The 17286-nt window shown below is 32.5% G+C and overlaps 1 protein-coding gene and 1 long non-coding RNA gene across 2 annotated transcripts; one reads left to right on the forward strand and one right to left on the reverse strand.

Moving 5' to 3' along the window:
- Nucleotides 1–2953: 2953 nt before the first annotated feature.
- LOC120355108 (iduronate 2-sulfatase-like) lies at nt 2954–12801 on the reverse strand. Its single transcript, XM_039443425.1, is given in 5 exon segments — nt 2954–3198; nt 5431–5580; nt 10388–10574; nt 12344–12403; nt 12406–12801. Coding segments are annotated over 5 exon segments (756 nt in total). The 5' UTR covers nt 12553–12801; the 3' UTR covers nt 2954–2986.
- A 1437-nt stretch (nt 12802–14238) lies between these two features.
- On the forward strand, nt 14239–16902 carry LOC120355252. The gene is made up of 2 exons (XR_005573469.1): nt 14239–14504; nt 16347–16902. It is a non-coding gene; the product is annotated as an uncharacterized LOC120355252 (long non-coding RNA).
- The last annotated feature ends 384 nt before the right edge of the window (nt 16903–17286 follow it).

The raw sequence follows: 17286 nt of genomic DNA on the forward strand, positions 1-17286 counted from the left end.
ATAAGAACTTCATCCAACCCATTTTCAATCTCGAAGTTACTAACATGACAATATACATCCACTTCATTTGAAACATAATAATTACAAGAATCAAAATCATCAGAAATATTAGCATTATCTAAACAATTCTCATTTTCAAACTCATTTCCGATTTCCAATAGTTCTTCAAATTCTGGTTCCATAATATCATCAATTACTTGCACCTGTCCAAATTTCCACTCATTTAAATACTGACATGATAATTCATATTTCTCAACATTTTTATACAATTCTACAATAGTACTATTTGATAACATTATAATTCTTTCAAATATATTTGAAGACAAACCTCTTAAAATTATCCTGATAATCCAAGATTCATGCATATTCGAATCTACTTTTCTACATAGGGATAAGACTCGTGCTACAAAATCTCTACCATCTTCTTCAAATTCCATGCTACAAGTATCTAATTCCTTTTCTAGTTTCCACAATTTGAGAGGAGATCGATAGAAATTAACCAATTTTTCTCTCACTGGCATATATTCAAATTTGTCCTGTCGAGTCAAATCATTCTCAATAACGTCAAAATATTTCTCAGCACTTCCTTTCAAACAAAACCGCAAGTATAATAAATTATCCTTTTCATCCAAACCGTTCGCTAAGGCAACCTTTTCAAAATAGTTGAAAAAATCATCAATGTCAAATTCTTCATCTTTTCCATCAAAAAATTTCGGTAATAGTAACGGTCTAAGTTTTTCCATTGTTAATCTGTTCCAATCCAATTCTATTCAATAATAAATAATAACTTTCCAATTAATCTGGTTTTAATAATCATAAATTCTCCATATCTCAAAATCTCTTCAATAATAATAAATTTATCCTATTCAATCATATCTTAATAATCATTAATTTCTCATCTCATCATAAATATCTCATTCTTTCTAATAAGAATTGATAATAAATCTTGCAATCGTACAAAATCTTCAATTGTCATAGCTTTTGCAATTCAAAATCAATAATAATCGTAAATCTTCCAATATCGTGAATCTCAAAATTAATCTGTTCAATTATAATCATCATTCTCCATCCGTTAAAATCCATTATTAGTAATCAATTATTGTTCCACAAATTCAATAAATCCTCGAAATTCATCCTACTAACTGTTTCTAGAGCCCCGTAAGGTTTAAACTCAACTACTTCACCCATAATTTCACTGAAATAAAAACATATCATTATTTAATAATGAAAAATGCAACCACAAAAATTGAATCTTCAATGAGGTAAACGGAAAAGTCCAAATTTTAAAAGCTGGATTAAAAACCCTTGAGCCTCCACCAATTATGTAAACAATATATGGACGGCAGGATAAACCTCCACCAAATATGTAAGCAAGATCTGCCTTCACCAAGTATGTAAGGGTGGGAAAATGAAAAACAAGAAATGATTGTACTGGTTTGATAATTAAAACAAAACAATAAATTATTAGTACAAAATTAGAATTATAATTAGAAATTATGAAATAACAATAAATAGATAAATATTTCAAGGGCTACTCGCTTGGCTGCTAGTGAAGATTAAATTTGTTGTGGTTATGGAAAATTTAAAACAAATGACTCAGTAGTCACCTACCTTTATGATAATGGCCCCCAATTTGGCATCCACTGGTTAATCGCGACGTTAATTATTAATGAAAAATAAATAAAAAAAACTGATCTAATGAAGTGGGTTCAGATCCCCTCTTATTCAATAATACAATTCTCTTTAAACTGCCCGAACTGTGACAGGAAAACTGTATTATAAAACAAGAACAAAATCTATCCCCTTCACCAGAACAGCCGGACTTTACTCACAGTCCTAACGAACGAGCTCACACACACACTAGTAAAATTTTGGGTATTAATATATAACTCAGTCAATGCCAAACATGAAGCCATTTCAAATACATATTTTTATCCGTCGCACAAGCGAGCACGTTTGTTATGAAAAACAAAAGAGAAGCTACAATAATTTTGATAACAAGTGAAATAAACAATCTTTCTGTCGATGACAAAACTGTTCAAAGGCAGAAACACCGTTCATTAAACTTTTCGTAAATTAAAACTCTAAAATCCTGATCAATATGAGATAAATATATGAATCATATATATGTCCCATTTGACCAGGTGACAGCTCTTACTGATGAAATTTAAAGTTCAAAGTTCTGTCCAAGAATATATATTAGCTAGAAATTTTGAATTTAGAATGATTAAAATACCAAATTATAGTCAAATTTTGCACTAATATCACTGCACTTTGAATAAATTGAGTTATTTTAGAAAATTTTGAAGCCAAAAATATACACACAACTTTCCACTAGGCACAGCTGTTACAAACTATAATAATAAGAAAACAAAGATATTATCACCATCGATTCTACTAATTTTATTAAAGCTTATCAGATTTTGAAGAGTGATGAGTTATAATGTTATAATGTGATGAGTTATAAACAAAGCTTATCAGTGCGTTATCTTTTTAAACAAAGAAACTTTGTTACAAAGTTAAATTGGATGAAACCTTGTAACAGTTTCATCCAATGAAACCCGCAAATTTATATCTATTCCACTCTTGAAAACAAACTCTCCACATCATTTTGTAATAGAAGCCAACTGTTCATCCTCGTTTAAAATAATCTATTATTTTATTTTATTAAGCAGGAAATTATATTTTTCAATAATTTCATAATTAAGAATTTAAGATGAAATATTTTGTTAATTATTGATTTCACATTGTTAAGAGACGATCTGGCAACAGAGCAAAGCGAGAAAGAGATCCGCTTTGTTGAATGATAGACAAGGATAGCAATACCATTGCTAATCAAACACTGTCATTATAACGTGGACTTCACATAGCTGCTAAGGGAACGCGGAATTAGAAATTTCCGTAGCTGAAATGAACATGACATTTCCAATTCCATTGTCCCTTGACAGCTAGTGGACGCTACTATTGTCCCCGTGTGCAGCGTGCTTCACTGTAATAGACAAAACATATTAAGAAACGAATGGATTTGGGTGGCTTCCGAACCAAGCAGTGACAACTCACCATGATCTCCAATCAGTGCGACAATTGTATTATTATCTAATCCTTCGTTTTCAAGTGTCAGCAGCAGTTCACCAATCAACTCGTCAATGTAAGTAACTGCCGCGTTGTAACTCTGGATTATGCTTTTCATCCAATCCACTGCAATACAAACAATATCTTTACAATTAATAGAAAATGATATACAGAGTGATTATAATAGTACTTTACGTAACAAGTCCGGTAACGATAATTTACCGCATAAGTATGATTGTTTCTGCCCGAAACTTAGTTGAGGGCAGAATTATCATACGAATGCGGTAAATACGTTACAGTACAAGTTACGTATAATATTTTTTGTTGTACTTATCTGAGAAAGAATAATATTTCTGTGAAACAGAAACCATTACCTGCTGCTGCTCGAACTACTGCATTCTATAAACATGACCTAGCCCGTAGCGCCTAGTTCTTAACAGACAGACCCTTCGAGCTCAAATAAAATAAAGGCCTAAATTATAAGATTTCAGATGAGTTCTTATAACTTGAAACTCCTTAAATGAGTTCTTCAATTATTTGAGTTAGTATATTAATTACTCAGATGTTATTAGGACACTGTCCTAACATACTCAACTGTAAAGAAAACATATGATCTCTTTACAGTATAGTATCATAGCCACCTCTAATACAAGGCCCCGGCCTACGATATTGCAACGTCGCAGTGTAGGCCTAGAATCTAATACATGATTGGTGAAAAAGATCAGCTGGAATTTTTTTAAATCATTTTCACCAATCACGTATTAGATTCTAGGCCTACACTGCGACGTTGCAATATCGTAGGCCGGGGCCTTGTATTAGAGGTGGCTATGATAGTATGCTGTAATGAAAACTACATGTTTTCTTGTTCTGCAAACAGCTGTTTACCGGCTTGATTTAATGCATGGAAAACAGCTGCAATTGAGTAAGTATGACAAAAAAGGACTTTACAACTTTGAAAGCACTTACATATTTATTGGAATTACTTACAGAGTTGAGAAAGGTGTTATTTTGTTACAAAACACACAAGTTTAAGGTGTGGGTGTTATATTGGCTCGATGTGACAGCTGTTGTTGATGGGACATACATCACACCGATAATAGATTTCTTGCCACACTCGAACCAGCATATCAAGCGTAACCTGTGCAACCGCAGCGATCCGATTTCGGAGGTCATTAAGATTGTCTGGTAGAGGCAAAATCCAGGGCACGGTTCTATCTCCGATTTTGTTTTTGGTTAATATAAATGATATCTATTAAGTCTTCCTATCAAGAGATGTAGAGTTTTGTCTCCTGCTGATGATACTGCATTGGGAGTTCATGGGACAACGTGATATCCTTAACCAACATCGGACTCTCTGGTGTGAGAATGTGGCTTGTGAGAAATGCGTTGACACTGAACTACTCGAAGAGCGTTTATATGACTTTTCACGAAACTCAAGTACTCAACCCAATGATCTCAGACTTCAATTGAATGCAGTGAGAATTCACAATATAAATTGCTTGTATGGTGTGAACGGTAGCAATCATAATCAAAAACTTAAATTCATCAGAATTGATTTTTTCTTCAAATTTCACTCATTTTTGAGAAATCATAACTCAGTACTCATTGGAGATAGAGAATTCCAAATGATCTCATCTTATTCAGACTTTTATAATCTATAAAAAAGGCGAGAACAAATTTTTCTGTCTGATCACGAGTTTTTTGAAAATAGCTGAAAACTGGAAAATGAGCCGAAAATACGAGGTTTTTGGGCCACCCTGTATCTAGCACAAGAAAATTTTGCTCGAAGAAATTTGTTCTGGACTTATCTTATGTACCCAAATAATATATTAAAAAACCAGAACTACAATATAAATTGCAAGCACACCCCCTTTTTCATGTCTATATTGACTGGACTATCTGTAGATTGGCTGGCTTCGTATAAAATGAGCGCTGCTATCCAGAGATTGTCAGTTTGATGTAAGGGTAAGCTACCTGACTTGCAAATAATTTATGGATAGTAGCTTTAATCGAATTTCCATCTAGGTTTTCATTAATTAGCATTTGAATAAATGGAATTTCTCATCAATTTCAATCTGTAGCTTTAATTTAAGTTGTTGCTTTTGTGCTGCTAGCATTATTTATATATTACATTCCACAATCACAATTTCAAATTGATGATTGGGTGATAATCAACAGGATCCCAAAACTGTTTCTTTCCCTAATTTTGATGAGAATGGTCAAAATGAGGTAATGAAAACTCTTTTATAAAGTGTTTATTGTCAAAAGTTAATTATTGCTACCTATAAAAATTTATAATTATGTTCATGATTATAAAATGTTGATGAAATAAATTAAATTCAATTGAGAATGGTCCAACTGGCATTGGTTGAAACGGAAAGAGCAGTTTGAGTTTGGCAATGTCGTCCCTTTCGCGCAAATCGTTCCACGGATTCCAAGCGACCGTCGGCGATCCATAGGGTCGCTGTCTGTTGTCCGGCAATGGCACATTCTCCAACGGATGGTAATCTACGACAACAAGTAACCAAATTAATAAAAATTAAAAAAAAAATAGACAACAAAGCTTAGAAGGAAAGTACAATGAAGAAGACAGTGTTTACGAGAAAATGGGAAAAGAAGACAAAGTGAATGTGAACATGAAGTTTAAAAGAAAATGACTGATTGGAAAACAGAGTTCGAAAGAAAACGATAAAAGAAGAAAGTTCACAGTAAACATCCACAAGTGCAAATAAAAAAGCGGATAGCGGTATCTCTTTCTCGCTTTGCTTTAAATAAATAAATAAATAAATTTACTAGCCAAAAACAGGATGTCACAATTTGACATATAGGCCAGTCAATATAACAGTAAATACACTCGGTCAATACAAATATTGTCAATAAAAAACAATGCAAAGTCACATTTACAATAAAAACATGTACGGTATATTAATCCTATTCTTATAACATTAATATTAATAAGTTCTAAATATCGAAATCTTCTACATTCATTTTCATGCCGATAAACTCTTTAACTGAGTAAAAGGGGTTTTTCAAGAGAAATGTTTCTAAAATCTGTTTGAACCTCGTGTCATTAATTTGCGTCACCTCAATAGGAAGCCTATTCATCAATTTAATTGCAACATTCGAGGGACTTTGATCAGTTTTATGCAGTCTGCTTCGTGTTACATTGAGCGTCTGATTGGATCTTGTCTTATAAGAATGAATTACATTTTTCAACTCCATTTTCTCCGGATTTGCTTTCAGAAATAGCAAGCATTGCAATATATATAATGAATATAGAGTTAGAAAGCGAAGACCTTTATAAATATCTGTACAATGTTTCCTGGCGATGACTCTGACAGCCCTCTTTTGCATTATGAAAATGTCTTGTGCTTGTGAAGATCAGCCCCAGACTATAAGGCCATATGAAATGTGTGGATGAAAAATACCAAAATAAGCGTGACGTTGTCCATGCTGGTGCAGCTGCCCACAATCACACCGCTGCTCAACCTACTTTTCACAACAGCAATGTATTGTGCCCAACTTAGACGAGTAGGCTCAATAATTATTCCTAGGAATTTCAGCCTCTTACCAGTATCATTTGTTGCTGATCACTTTTTGAGCCTAAAAGCAGTGAACTCTAAACTAACTGGAACGGGCTGTCCAATGCTTAGCTACAACCAAAAGTGTGTAAGGCGGAGTGAGTGAGACAGGCATACCGTGTGGGATTCCCTTCTTTCTCGTACTCATACATTCAAGCAGGCTGTTGCAGCTCTTGAGTACGATTTTTCATTTTTAAAGTTTAAAAACGGATTTGAATGAGTATTAGGGCTATTAGTATTAGATCACAACCTTTTCTCTTAAATATTGTGATGTATTTGTAGTGAAATGCGTAGAATTGAATAAAAATACGACCGAAAAATGGTGATGTATTGTGTTGCATTTGGATGCAAGAATGGGCATGTTAAAGGAAATGAAATACCATTTCACAGGTAAGTCAAAAATTTTTATTCTGTTAATTAATTTGAAGAAATCTTTTTGTTTTACATACATTTCCAATACTTCTTTCTATATTGAACAGTTTATTTGACCAAAAATAAAACAACAAATTTGGTTATATTCCTAGTAAGTTATACCGTACTGTGATAGTTTCTATGTTTATTGAAAATTTCGGCCTACTTTATAGCATCTAAAATAAAAAACATAGTTGAAGAACAAATTAATCCTTATTCATAAAAGAATAAATAATATCTGATGCAGAAATTGTGAATGTTTCCCTACAAAGACTATCATTCGTTCTATCACACATTCTATGTATGATGTAATTTATGGATATAAATTTGGTGTTAAGCATCAGCATATAATGAATATAGTATATTTATCATAATATTTGTATACGGTATATTATAAATTTTTTTATGGCATTAATATAAATTTAGTGTAAGTAGCAGCATATAATACTAATAGAATCTGATAGTATAATACTATAATCTAATAGAATCTATAAGTACGAAAAAATACACATTCAATGAATTTTGTGTAAACACAGCTTTACAATAATGATTAATAATTCTGTGTTATCATCATGAGATGACATAATTTATTTCAGGTACCTACTTTTATTTTGAAAAATATGATATTGCTATCAGCTGAATTGTAATTAATTTTTGAAATCTTCCCATTTCAAATAAATTTAATAATCGTTCAATTTACAATTATAAAATAATTTTATGTGTATAATTATAAGTGTATTATTGTTTATATAATTTATAATTATAAAATAATTATTATTTAGCATATTTTACTGTTTGCTTATCATATGGTCATAATTATAATACAATTGATATAATGTTTCTTCATGGATTTCTTTGCATCATTTCTGAAACTCCCACACTGATTTGAAAATAATGTTATCAGAATACCTAGTATATTGCTATCATTACATAATTTAATAATCCTGTGTTATTGAATCATCATAATTTATATTATTTACCTACTTTTATTGTGAAAAATATGAGATTGGACTATGAGCCTGTTTTTTTATTCCCAATCATTTCATGACAGTTTATATTTGTCCTTGTTAAATAAATAAAAATAAATAAATAATACGCTTCTCTTGAATCTGGCCCAAAGTTATTCCCATGCTTGTGAAAAGTTGACAATACTAAAACTACTGCAGTCACAAATAAAAAAATTCTTTTCCTTATTAATATTCAACCTATTTCATTATTTTTGCTCTCAAAAAGTTAACAATGAACTGCTTAATAAAGGAAAAATAACGCTTCCGTGGAATAAGACATACAATATAGAAATAAAATAGAAATTGAGACTGTGCAATGCATTCTCCCATAAGAGCCAATGCGTAACAAAATGAACGAATCCCACAGCAATGCGGGTTGCCTATCTTCACCAGCTGCCTCACTTTTTTTGAGTTGCTAGTCCATTCCAGTTAGTTTAGAGTTCACTGCCTAAAAGTGACTGTTATGGTTTTGGCTTTGTTGAGGAACAGTTCGTTGGCATTCAACCAAGTCTGCACCGACTCCAGATTCCTGACTCTGACAGTGCAACAGCTTGAGCATCATTTTTATGCTTATTAAGAACTGCGGTATCATCGGCAAACATGAAGATTTTTGTTGGGAAATTTATACTAAGATCATTTGTTGCCAGATAGTCTTTTAGCAGTGTACAATATTAATATTTAATTAACAAGATATTTCATTTTAATTATGAAATTATTGAAAAATATAATTTCTTGCTTAGTAAAATATAATTGATTATTTTAAACGAGAATGAACAGTTAATATTTCATCATTAAACCTGTATCAGCTACCGTCTATAGAAGGCATTGACTATGAAGGCATTAATTATGAAATTATTGAAAAATATAATTTCGTGCTTAGTAAAATATAATTGATTATTTTAAATGAGAATGAACAGTTAATATTTCATCATTAAACCTGTATCAGCTACCGTCTATAGAAGGCATTGACAAGACATAGGATCAGCAACGTGTTTCTCCTATCTTTCTCCGCTGCCATTTTAATGTGAACCTCACTAAAGGCTGACCACTATTGTACTTGATCTGTACTAGTAGTTCTGTGAACAGTAGACCTCACGCAGTATTCTCATCCACAAGTACCTGATTGAAACTATAGACCTTATGGAAATACAGCAATAGACTGGCTTCTCCACACATCTGTGTAATCACTTGTCAGCTGATTTATGATGAATAATTCTATAGTCTGATTTTTACTCTAATATTGGCGTATGAAGGAGGCTCCTTTTTCCTTTTATATTATCCTTGAAATGCAAAATTTCCAAAAACCTTGTATATACGTCGACGCGCAATTAAAAAAGGTACATACCTGCCAAATTTCATGAAAATCTATTACCGCGTTTCGCCGTAAATGCGCAACATATAAACATTTAAACATTCAGAGAAATGCCAAACCGTCGACTTGAATCTCAGACCTCACTTCGTTCGGTCAATAATTAAATCATGATATTGTTCAATTTGTTCCAATTTTACAAGTAGATTACGTATAAGCTTGACCATAGAGGATAAAATCCCTCAAATCCACCTCAACGACTCCTTATACATTCACATAACACAAGAAAAGGATTGATATACCCTACAATAGACTACTGTATGCAAGACACACAATAGCCATCTTCATCTGAGTCTCAATACCTTTACAATAATTTACACCCCAGCTCCTACACCGTCCCTTGAAATAAATTCAAAACAGTTTTGCAGACATGGCTGAAAAGTGAAGCTTTCTAAACAATTAAGAAATTTATAGATTCAGATATAAGTGAACTGAAACTAAGTAGACTAACAAAATCTATTAATGGGTATGAATGATATTAGTTTTGACTAGATAGTAGCAGAGACAAGAAATATAGAATAACAGATTAAACTGTTTAAACAAATTAAACGTTTCAACACGTTTAATAAACGTATGTTAAAAACAAATAAGTAGTCTTATCGATAGAATCAGTTCCTCTCTCCTTCGCTCAGGAATTTTAAGCTCAGAAATTCCAACTGTATTATCAAAAGAAGTTTCTAATTGACTGCTGTCCATATGGTTATGAGGATTTGTGATGATGTCTTTGTATTTTCTCAACTGTGATATACCTGTTTTAAAAATGTTTCTTATGTTACATAGATTTTACTGATCTTTGTCTTTTTGTATATATTGCAATGTGACTATGATGACTATTAACGTTTATTGTTATATTTTAATTTGTTTTATTGAATTGCTGACTATGTCTTGCATTTTTGTTAAAGTTTTCTGACAATAAATGATTATTGAATCTTGATTCAAGTAATTACAACACAAACCTGGATGAAACACTTTGCCAATGGACTTGGTGACGTAGCCGCGTTCCTTGAAGAACTGTGGCAGAGTGGTAAAATTTCCAACGACATGTCGCCAATAGCTGTAGAAGTCGTACAAGAGGAGAGAGTCGGGCCTTCTACTCGTCAGAAATGAGTTGCGACTGGGTGCGCACAATGCTTGCTGAAAAAGAAAAGTTACGTTAGGTGCGATTTACAAAAATCTGGTGTGGCGCACTCACACAACTTTCCTAGACGTTATGAAAATTGATCACCTGACGCTAGTGTTCACGCGCATCTCAAGTCTACTTATCAACAAAGATCTGAGCCAGCTGGTGACAGGACAATAACGCTGGAGACATACGAGATCTGCTATCTCTACATAGTGAATCATTCAATAGAATCAACAGTTTGCAATTATTGGATAATCAAGTTTTCTCGAATTTCGTACCTTATTTTCAATTTAAGGTGAAAATGTTACTGAACATCAATTGTAGAGATTTTCATGTTCAATCTTTTCCACTTAGAATTTACTGTTTAAATTTTATCTGAAGCCTGATAATTGGGAATCTAAAATCAAACTTTGCAAAGATGGGGCGGAGCTCCTGAAATTTTTACAGATATGGGACTTGTGGTAGTTGATAGAGCTTATCAATTACTATTTTAAGTATAAATTTAATAAAAATCGTTGGAGCCGTTTTTGAGAAAATCGCGAAAAACCCTGTTTTTGACAACATTTTTGCCATTCTAGCCGCCATCTTGAATTGCATTCGATCGAAATTGTTCGTGTCGGATCCTTATATTGTAAGGACCTCAAGTTCCTAATTTCAAGTCATTCCGTTTATTGGGAGAAGATATCGTGTACACAGACGCACATACACTCATACACACACACACAGACCAATACCCAAAAACCACTTTTTTGGACTCAGGGGACCTTGAAAGGTATAGAAATTGGGGTACCTTAATTTTTTTTCGGAGAGCAATACTTTCCTTACCTATGGTACCTAATAGGGCAAGGAAAGTAAAAAATTGGTTATAATTATATCAATAGAGTATAAAATAAACTCAAGACAACACAAAAGTTGACATTCAACTTAGGGCCAGTACATATTAGGCGTTTTCAGATGGAGTTTTGGGAGTCGGCAGAGCAGAAAGCTCTCCCAATGACTGATTGGGTTGGCGCCTGAAAAAAACGCTTGATGTGGTCTGGTCCTTATTCATGCATAGCGGCAGTCCTTTACTTTTACTTCTTCGGTCATTTGTCCGAGGAGACGTCCAATAAATGTATTCTGCATATGATGTATTTCTAAATATACAACAGGCTTAAATATTTACAGTTTTCTGTACTGCTGGTCTTCATAATACAAGTTATAAGGTACCGTATGATAACATTGGATGCATTATATGTGCAAGTGCACGCGTTGGACATGCATGGCCAAGCTCGCCGGTGAGAAACAAAATATAGAAAAAGCAATAGGAACACTCACACTGAACGCATGCACTTGCTGGTTGCGTTCAGTGTGAGCAGCTACACGCAAGTCAAAACGTGTTTTTTACTGACACTTTCCAGTTTTTGGTCTTTGGCTCATGCATGATCTGACGTGCACTTGCACTAACTTGCAAGTTACGCATTCAATTTGATCACACCCTTAGATACTGCAGTAGATACGAAAAACTTCAGCACCTACCTATTTCTAACACAATAATTATTATTATTGAAGTTTTAAGCAAGGACCCTAAAAGTCCATCGAATTCATAGACCTATAAAAATTAGCGGAGACAATGTTTCAACAAAGAAGTATACATTTTCTACATTTTACCCCTAAATAAGTACGGTATCGCGGTATCGTATGGTATTCTACGGCTTAAAATTCCAGTAAATAGTGCCCAAGATGCTTTGGTTAGTCTACATTCCATTTCATTCCTCAAAGAAATAATTCAGAGACCTACCTGAGCAAATGCTCTGGTAAATACATAACTATTTGCAGCTAACTCGTCAATGTGAGGAGTACGGTATAGGCATTTTTGTCATTGTAGCAGCCTAAAGCTGGTCGAAGATCATTTACTACTATCAAAAGAATATTTTGAACACAAAAAACATTTGAAAATAACTGGCCAAATATAACAATTGATGAAAAATACTTTAATAATAGTATCATGACGTTTATTAAATAAATTAAAAATGTACTAAGTGGAGTACCGTACTGTACCTACTACTGAAATCAATTCAACATTTCTGTCCTCAATTTATCCCTAAAGAAACTGATGATTAAAACTGTAGCAAATTAGATTATCGTTTGTAAAATGTAATCAACGAAAATAGCTTTTGCAATGGAAATTATACGTCATTATTATGATAAAGCAAGGATTGTGTTTTGTCTTTTGTTCTATTGTATACACATAAACAAGAAGAGGAATAACAACTAAATATTGATATATAAAAATTCAATATAAATATATTGGTTGAAAATACATCGATTTTTGACTCTCTGATATGTCAGTGAAACATCGATAGTTATGTATAATTGATTTTAGACCGATATATCAATATTCCTTATTTTTGGAAACATGGTGATTAATCGTCATATATAAGGACGCATTCGTGTTTCTCTCTTTATATTTACGATAATTAAAATCTTACTGGGACTGAAGAGTGAAAAAATATAAACTTGCAACAAAAGCACATGCAATGCGTATAATCCACAGAACGGTTCATCATTATAATTTAAAATATCGATAGTTCAGGTCCGATACATCGATAATCACATATCAATTTTTGTCTTTAATTTTTCTGCTATCGATATCTTTCCCTCGATATATCGGATGACTGATAGATCGATATCTTGAAAAATCTTGCCATAATAAACACAAATCAGCTGACTTTGTTGTCATCTCAGAAGACAAAGACAGTTGCTCACTCAGACAGAATAATTATTGTAGTGATGTAGTGGGGAGTAGCAGCTGATTGAAAATAGTCTATTATTGTTCTTTTTCGTGTTAAAATGTTTAAATTCTCAAACTATTTTTTAATTTGAGTGTATACGATCGTCTCTACCATAAATGTTAATACATTTTTTGTCTAATAATTGTTGAATTCAATTTTAAAGGCCAAGTCTGACAGTTGAACATCTGACGTTTATTTTGCCCAGAGCAGTGACGAAACAGCTGTCAAGGAGGATTATACAAATGGCGCAACGCTAGGAATTTTGTAAGTGTAGACTCAATTAAAAACGTAATTTTTATGCGTATCAAGTGATTATTAGTTACGTATTCATAAAATTGTGATTATAGTATCTTTGTGTAAAATATTGCAAACACAATTCACGTCTTGTAACTAATAATGGTTTAGGTAAGTTGAACGAAAATACTTGATTACTTTGTTTAGATACAACGACGCAAATTGTTGTGTTTTGTCAAGCCTTTGTTTACCTGTGCTTGATAGTTCAAGGTCGAAATAACTTTCAGTGCAACTTTATTTTAATTGCAAAACTCATTACAATTCGTGTTGTGTGAATTTTGGAATTGCTAGTATGTACGCTCTTAGTTTGAATTGGCATTTCATTGTGTTGTTATTGTCGTCAGGTTAATAAATTCATCTATAATGTCAGCTGATTCGCCTCGAAGATTATCTCGAAAAGGGGGGTGGTACAAGTTATTCGCTCCGCAAACTGTTCGACTTACAATCTGTTCGCTTGACAATCTGTGCGCACTAGTAGATAAAGGTCACGTGATGGCATTTTGTGCGCACGATACTTTGAGTGACGTCATCGACTGTAGCGCTACCTACTGCTTTAATATTTATTATTACCAGCTTCGTCTCTCTAATAATTCTTACTATCTAATCATATAGCAAGATTTTGACGGCATTGAATAATATTTTCTAACCTAAACTAATATTCTCATTTTTGATTAGTTTAGAATTTAAAAATTAAATCTAAAGTACCTTATTCTATATTCTATTTTCTGTACAGTTTTCTCAGACTTTATTGATAGGAATACGCTTTTCCGAGATTATTTTACCAATTTATTGACAAGAATAAGTTAATCTTAAATCATTTGAGCATCAGCTACAGTAATAATAAGCTAGCAACCAACATTTCCTGGTTTAACTGTAAGTGAAATTTTGGTATTATTATGGAAATGAGTTAATTGTTCTTTTTAAATACATTGATAGCTAGAAGATTTTTTACTTGTAACTTATTATAAGTAATAATAATGTTTTATCCTTGTAACCTGGGCTAAATTCTAGCCGGTCAGATACCGCTGTTGTCTCATTTATTAAAGATATCCAGTTAATTTTTTTAATGAAAGAGGAGGAGAAAATGAAGTCAACTATCCTATTTTGATACAACTTAATTAAATTTTAATATTAGAAGTAGCTGTTTCAAAACTTACCTTATTTTAAGGAACGACGATTCCAAACTTTATTGATCTCAGTTGGTAAATCTTATTATTGCATTTTACGTTAGGTTAATTAAAGTTGTAATGAAAAAATACTTTTATTCAATTGCAGTTTAAATGATAATGATGAATTCTAGTTTAGAACTAGCATAATTACAAAGTTGGTAATCAACACCTAACAGTGTACCTATGCAGAAAGATTCAAAGACTCTTCTCACAACGGTAAAGGAAAGGTTAGGTTTTTCTTATAAATGGCAATATGTTGATAATTTTCATGTCACTTTTTACCCGTATTATCGGATGGGCACGTTAAATGTTGGTCCCGGCTGAAGTATGACAGTCGTTAGGCCCATTGACTGCTTAAATTATATATTCAGGCGGTGGGACCTTTCCTCAAGGGACTCCCAAACTACAAAAGCCATACGAATTTACTTTTACTTTACAAGGTAAAAGGAAATGTTAGGAGGTTAGGTTTTTGCTTATAAATGCTAATATGTTGATATTTATCAAAATGTCTAATCACAGTGATTAGTATTCGTGATCACAAAAAACTATTAATGGTACCTTTAATACGTTGTGCATGATGGGCGGGCATACGGTGCTGCGTAGGGTCAACATAGTGGCAATACACATTCTTGCCATGATAGTAACTTCAATTTTCGAAATCATAGCTGCCTAATTATTCAACAGAAAAAATAGATTTCTTCATGAAATCATTGGATTCAATATTACATGAATTATAAATTATTTGTACTGTATTCAAAAGTTATTCAAGTAATAGAATTGTAATTGATATTGAAAGTCGCCGTTACTCAAGGTTAGTTTTGAAACAGCTAGCCTATTTCTAAAAATTGAATTGTATCAAAATAGGCTACCGCGTACCGCGCTTTATTTTTTCCTTCTCTTCCACCTAAAAAAATTGAGTCTATATCTACAATAACAACTGAGATAACAGCGGTAGCTCCTCGGCTAGAATTTTGCCTAACTGTCTCTCATGGTTGCCAATGGTAGGCCTATTTATTGACCAAATTGCCTCTGTTGCGCCAATTGTCAATTTCGGGGCAACATCTGTACGTTTTGTTGAGCCAACTAGCCTATGTTTGGCCACTGTGCCTAGCTATCTAACACTTCACCCTAGTACACAGCTTGTATTAGGACTAATAAACTACCAGTAGCCTTTTTTAGACACTACTACTGGCGCGGTGGTCTAGAAGAACCCATAAGTTTTTTCTTAAATAACATTTAAGAATTTTTTTCAAACATTGATGGTCATCTTAAACTTTGTAGTGTTTTAAATAGTTTTACGATAACTGGAAAGTAAATTTATCAATATTAGAAAAGTACAATTGTTAATATTTCTTGTATATTTTTGTTAATGACCAATTTTGGGAGAAAAATCTGGCGTTTTCTTAGTCTGTAGGAAATAAATCTTAAATAATATAAAAGTTGTTAAACTCAAGGTCCTCACTTAGAAACAATGGAAAATAATTAATAAGAATAATATATTCCTTGTATTCACACCAAGTGAGCGCTGCACTGTCGCTGTTTACAGGCGGAGGGTTGGTGTGTGGCTCCTTAGCATCGGGACTGAAGCGGCGGATGCTCTACTTTTTTCGCCCTATATTCAAAAAGTTAGATCTTCCATTTTTGGTTCTCTTTTTTCCAAATTTCCCATTTTTCTTTTAATTTATTTTTCTCGTTTGCTTTAATTTATAAAATTAATTGTTTTATTTATAAAAATATTTCTTGTATTTGGTAATAAATTAATTATCATAAACCCCTGATTGCTGTCGGATAAAATTCTCAATAAAGCGTTTTTCATCAAAATCAACCCAAACTTTCACTTAAGTATATATATTTTATTTTTTAAATTTTAATTTACGTATTATATTTTGTCAATTACCTACCGTATATAAAATTGATTTATTTTCTCCATATTAGAATGATGTGATACATAATTATTATGAAATGAATATGGTTTGCTTTATGCGACTCCCCCCGCACACGGACCTGTCATCCAAGCGGGGAGCCTATTCATATGTATTTATTTTATGTAAATTTCATAGTATTTTAAATGAATAAATACATTTGATTTGATTTTGACGATATATTGCGTATTTTATTCACCTACTGGAATTTTCATTATGTAGGCTACTGCGGTATGCTAATTTCTGTTGCTGATCAAAATACACATTGATCACCACATGGAATTGTCACTTTATCATTACATAACCATATTTACAATTATATATTGTAAATAACTATTAAAATCATATTTATATAAAATGATATCATATCATTATGTTGTTGGTTATCCATCTTGTTTCCACTATAATTATGATGAAGAAAATATTTTAATGTTGAGCCATAATGATATTACTATCGTATTTCATAAAACTTTAAAGTTGAAAACCCTCACATTCTTTGATGTGGCGACGTCCGTTTCATGCTGGTATTGCACATTTTCAAGCCAAACAGAAACTCAGGAGTCT

This window comes from Nilaparvata lugens, chromosome Y (assembly GCF_014356525.2).
Source record: "Nilaparvata lugens isolate BPH chromosome Y, ASM1435652v1, whole genome shotgun sequence".
NCBI lineage: Eukaryota > Metazoa > Arthropoda > Insecta > Hemiptera > Delphacidae > Nilaparvata > Nilaparvata lugens.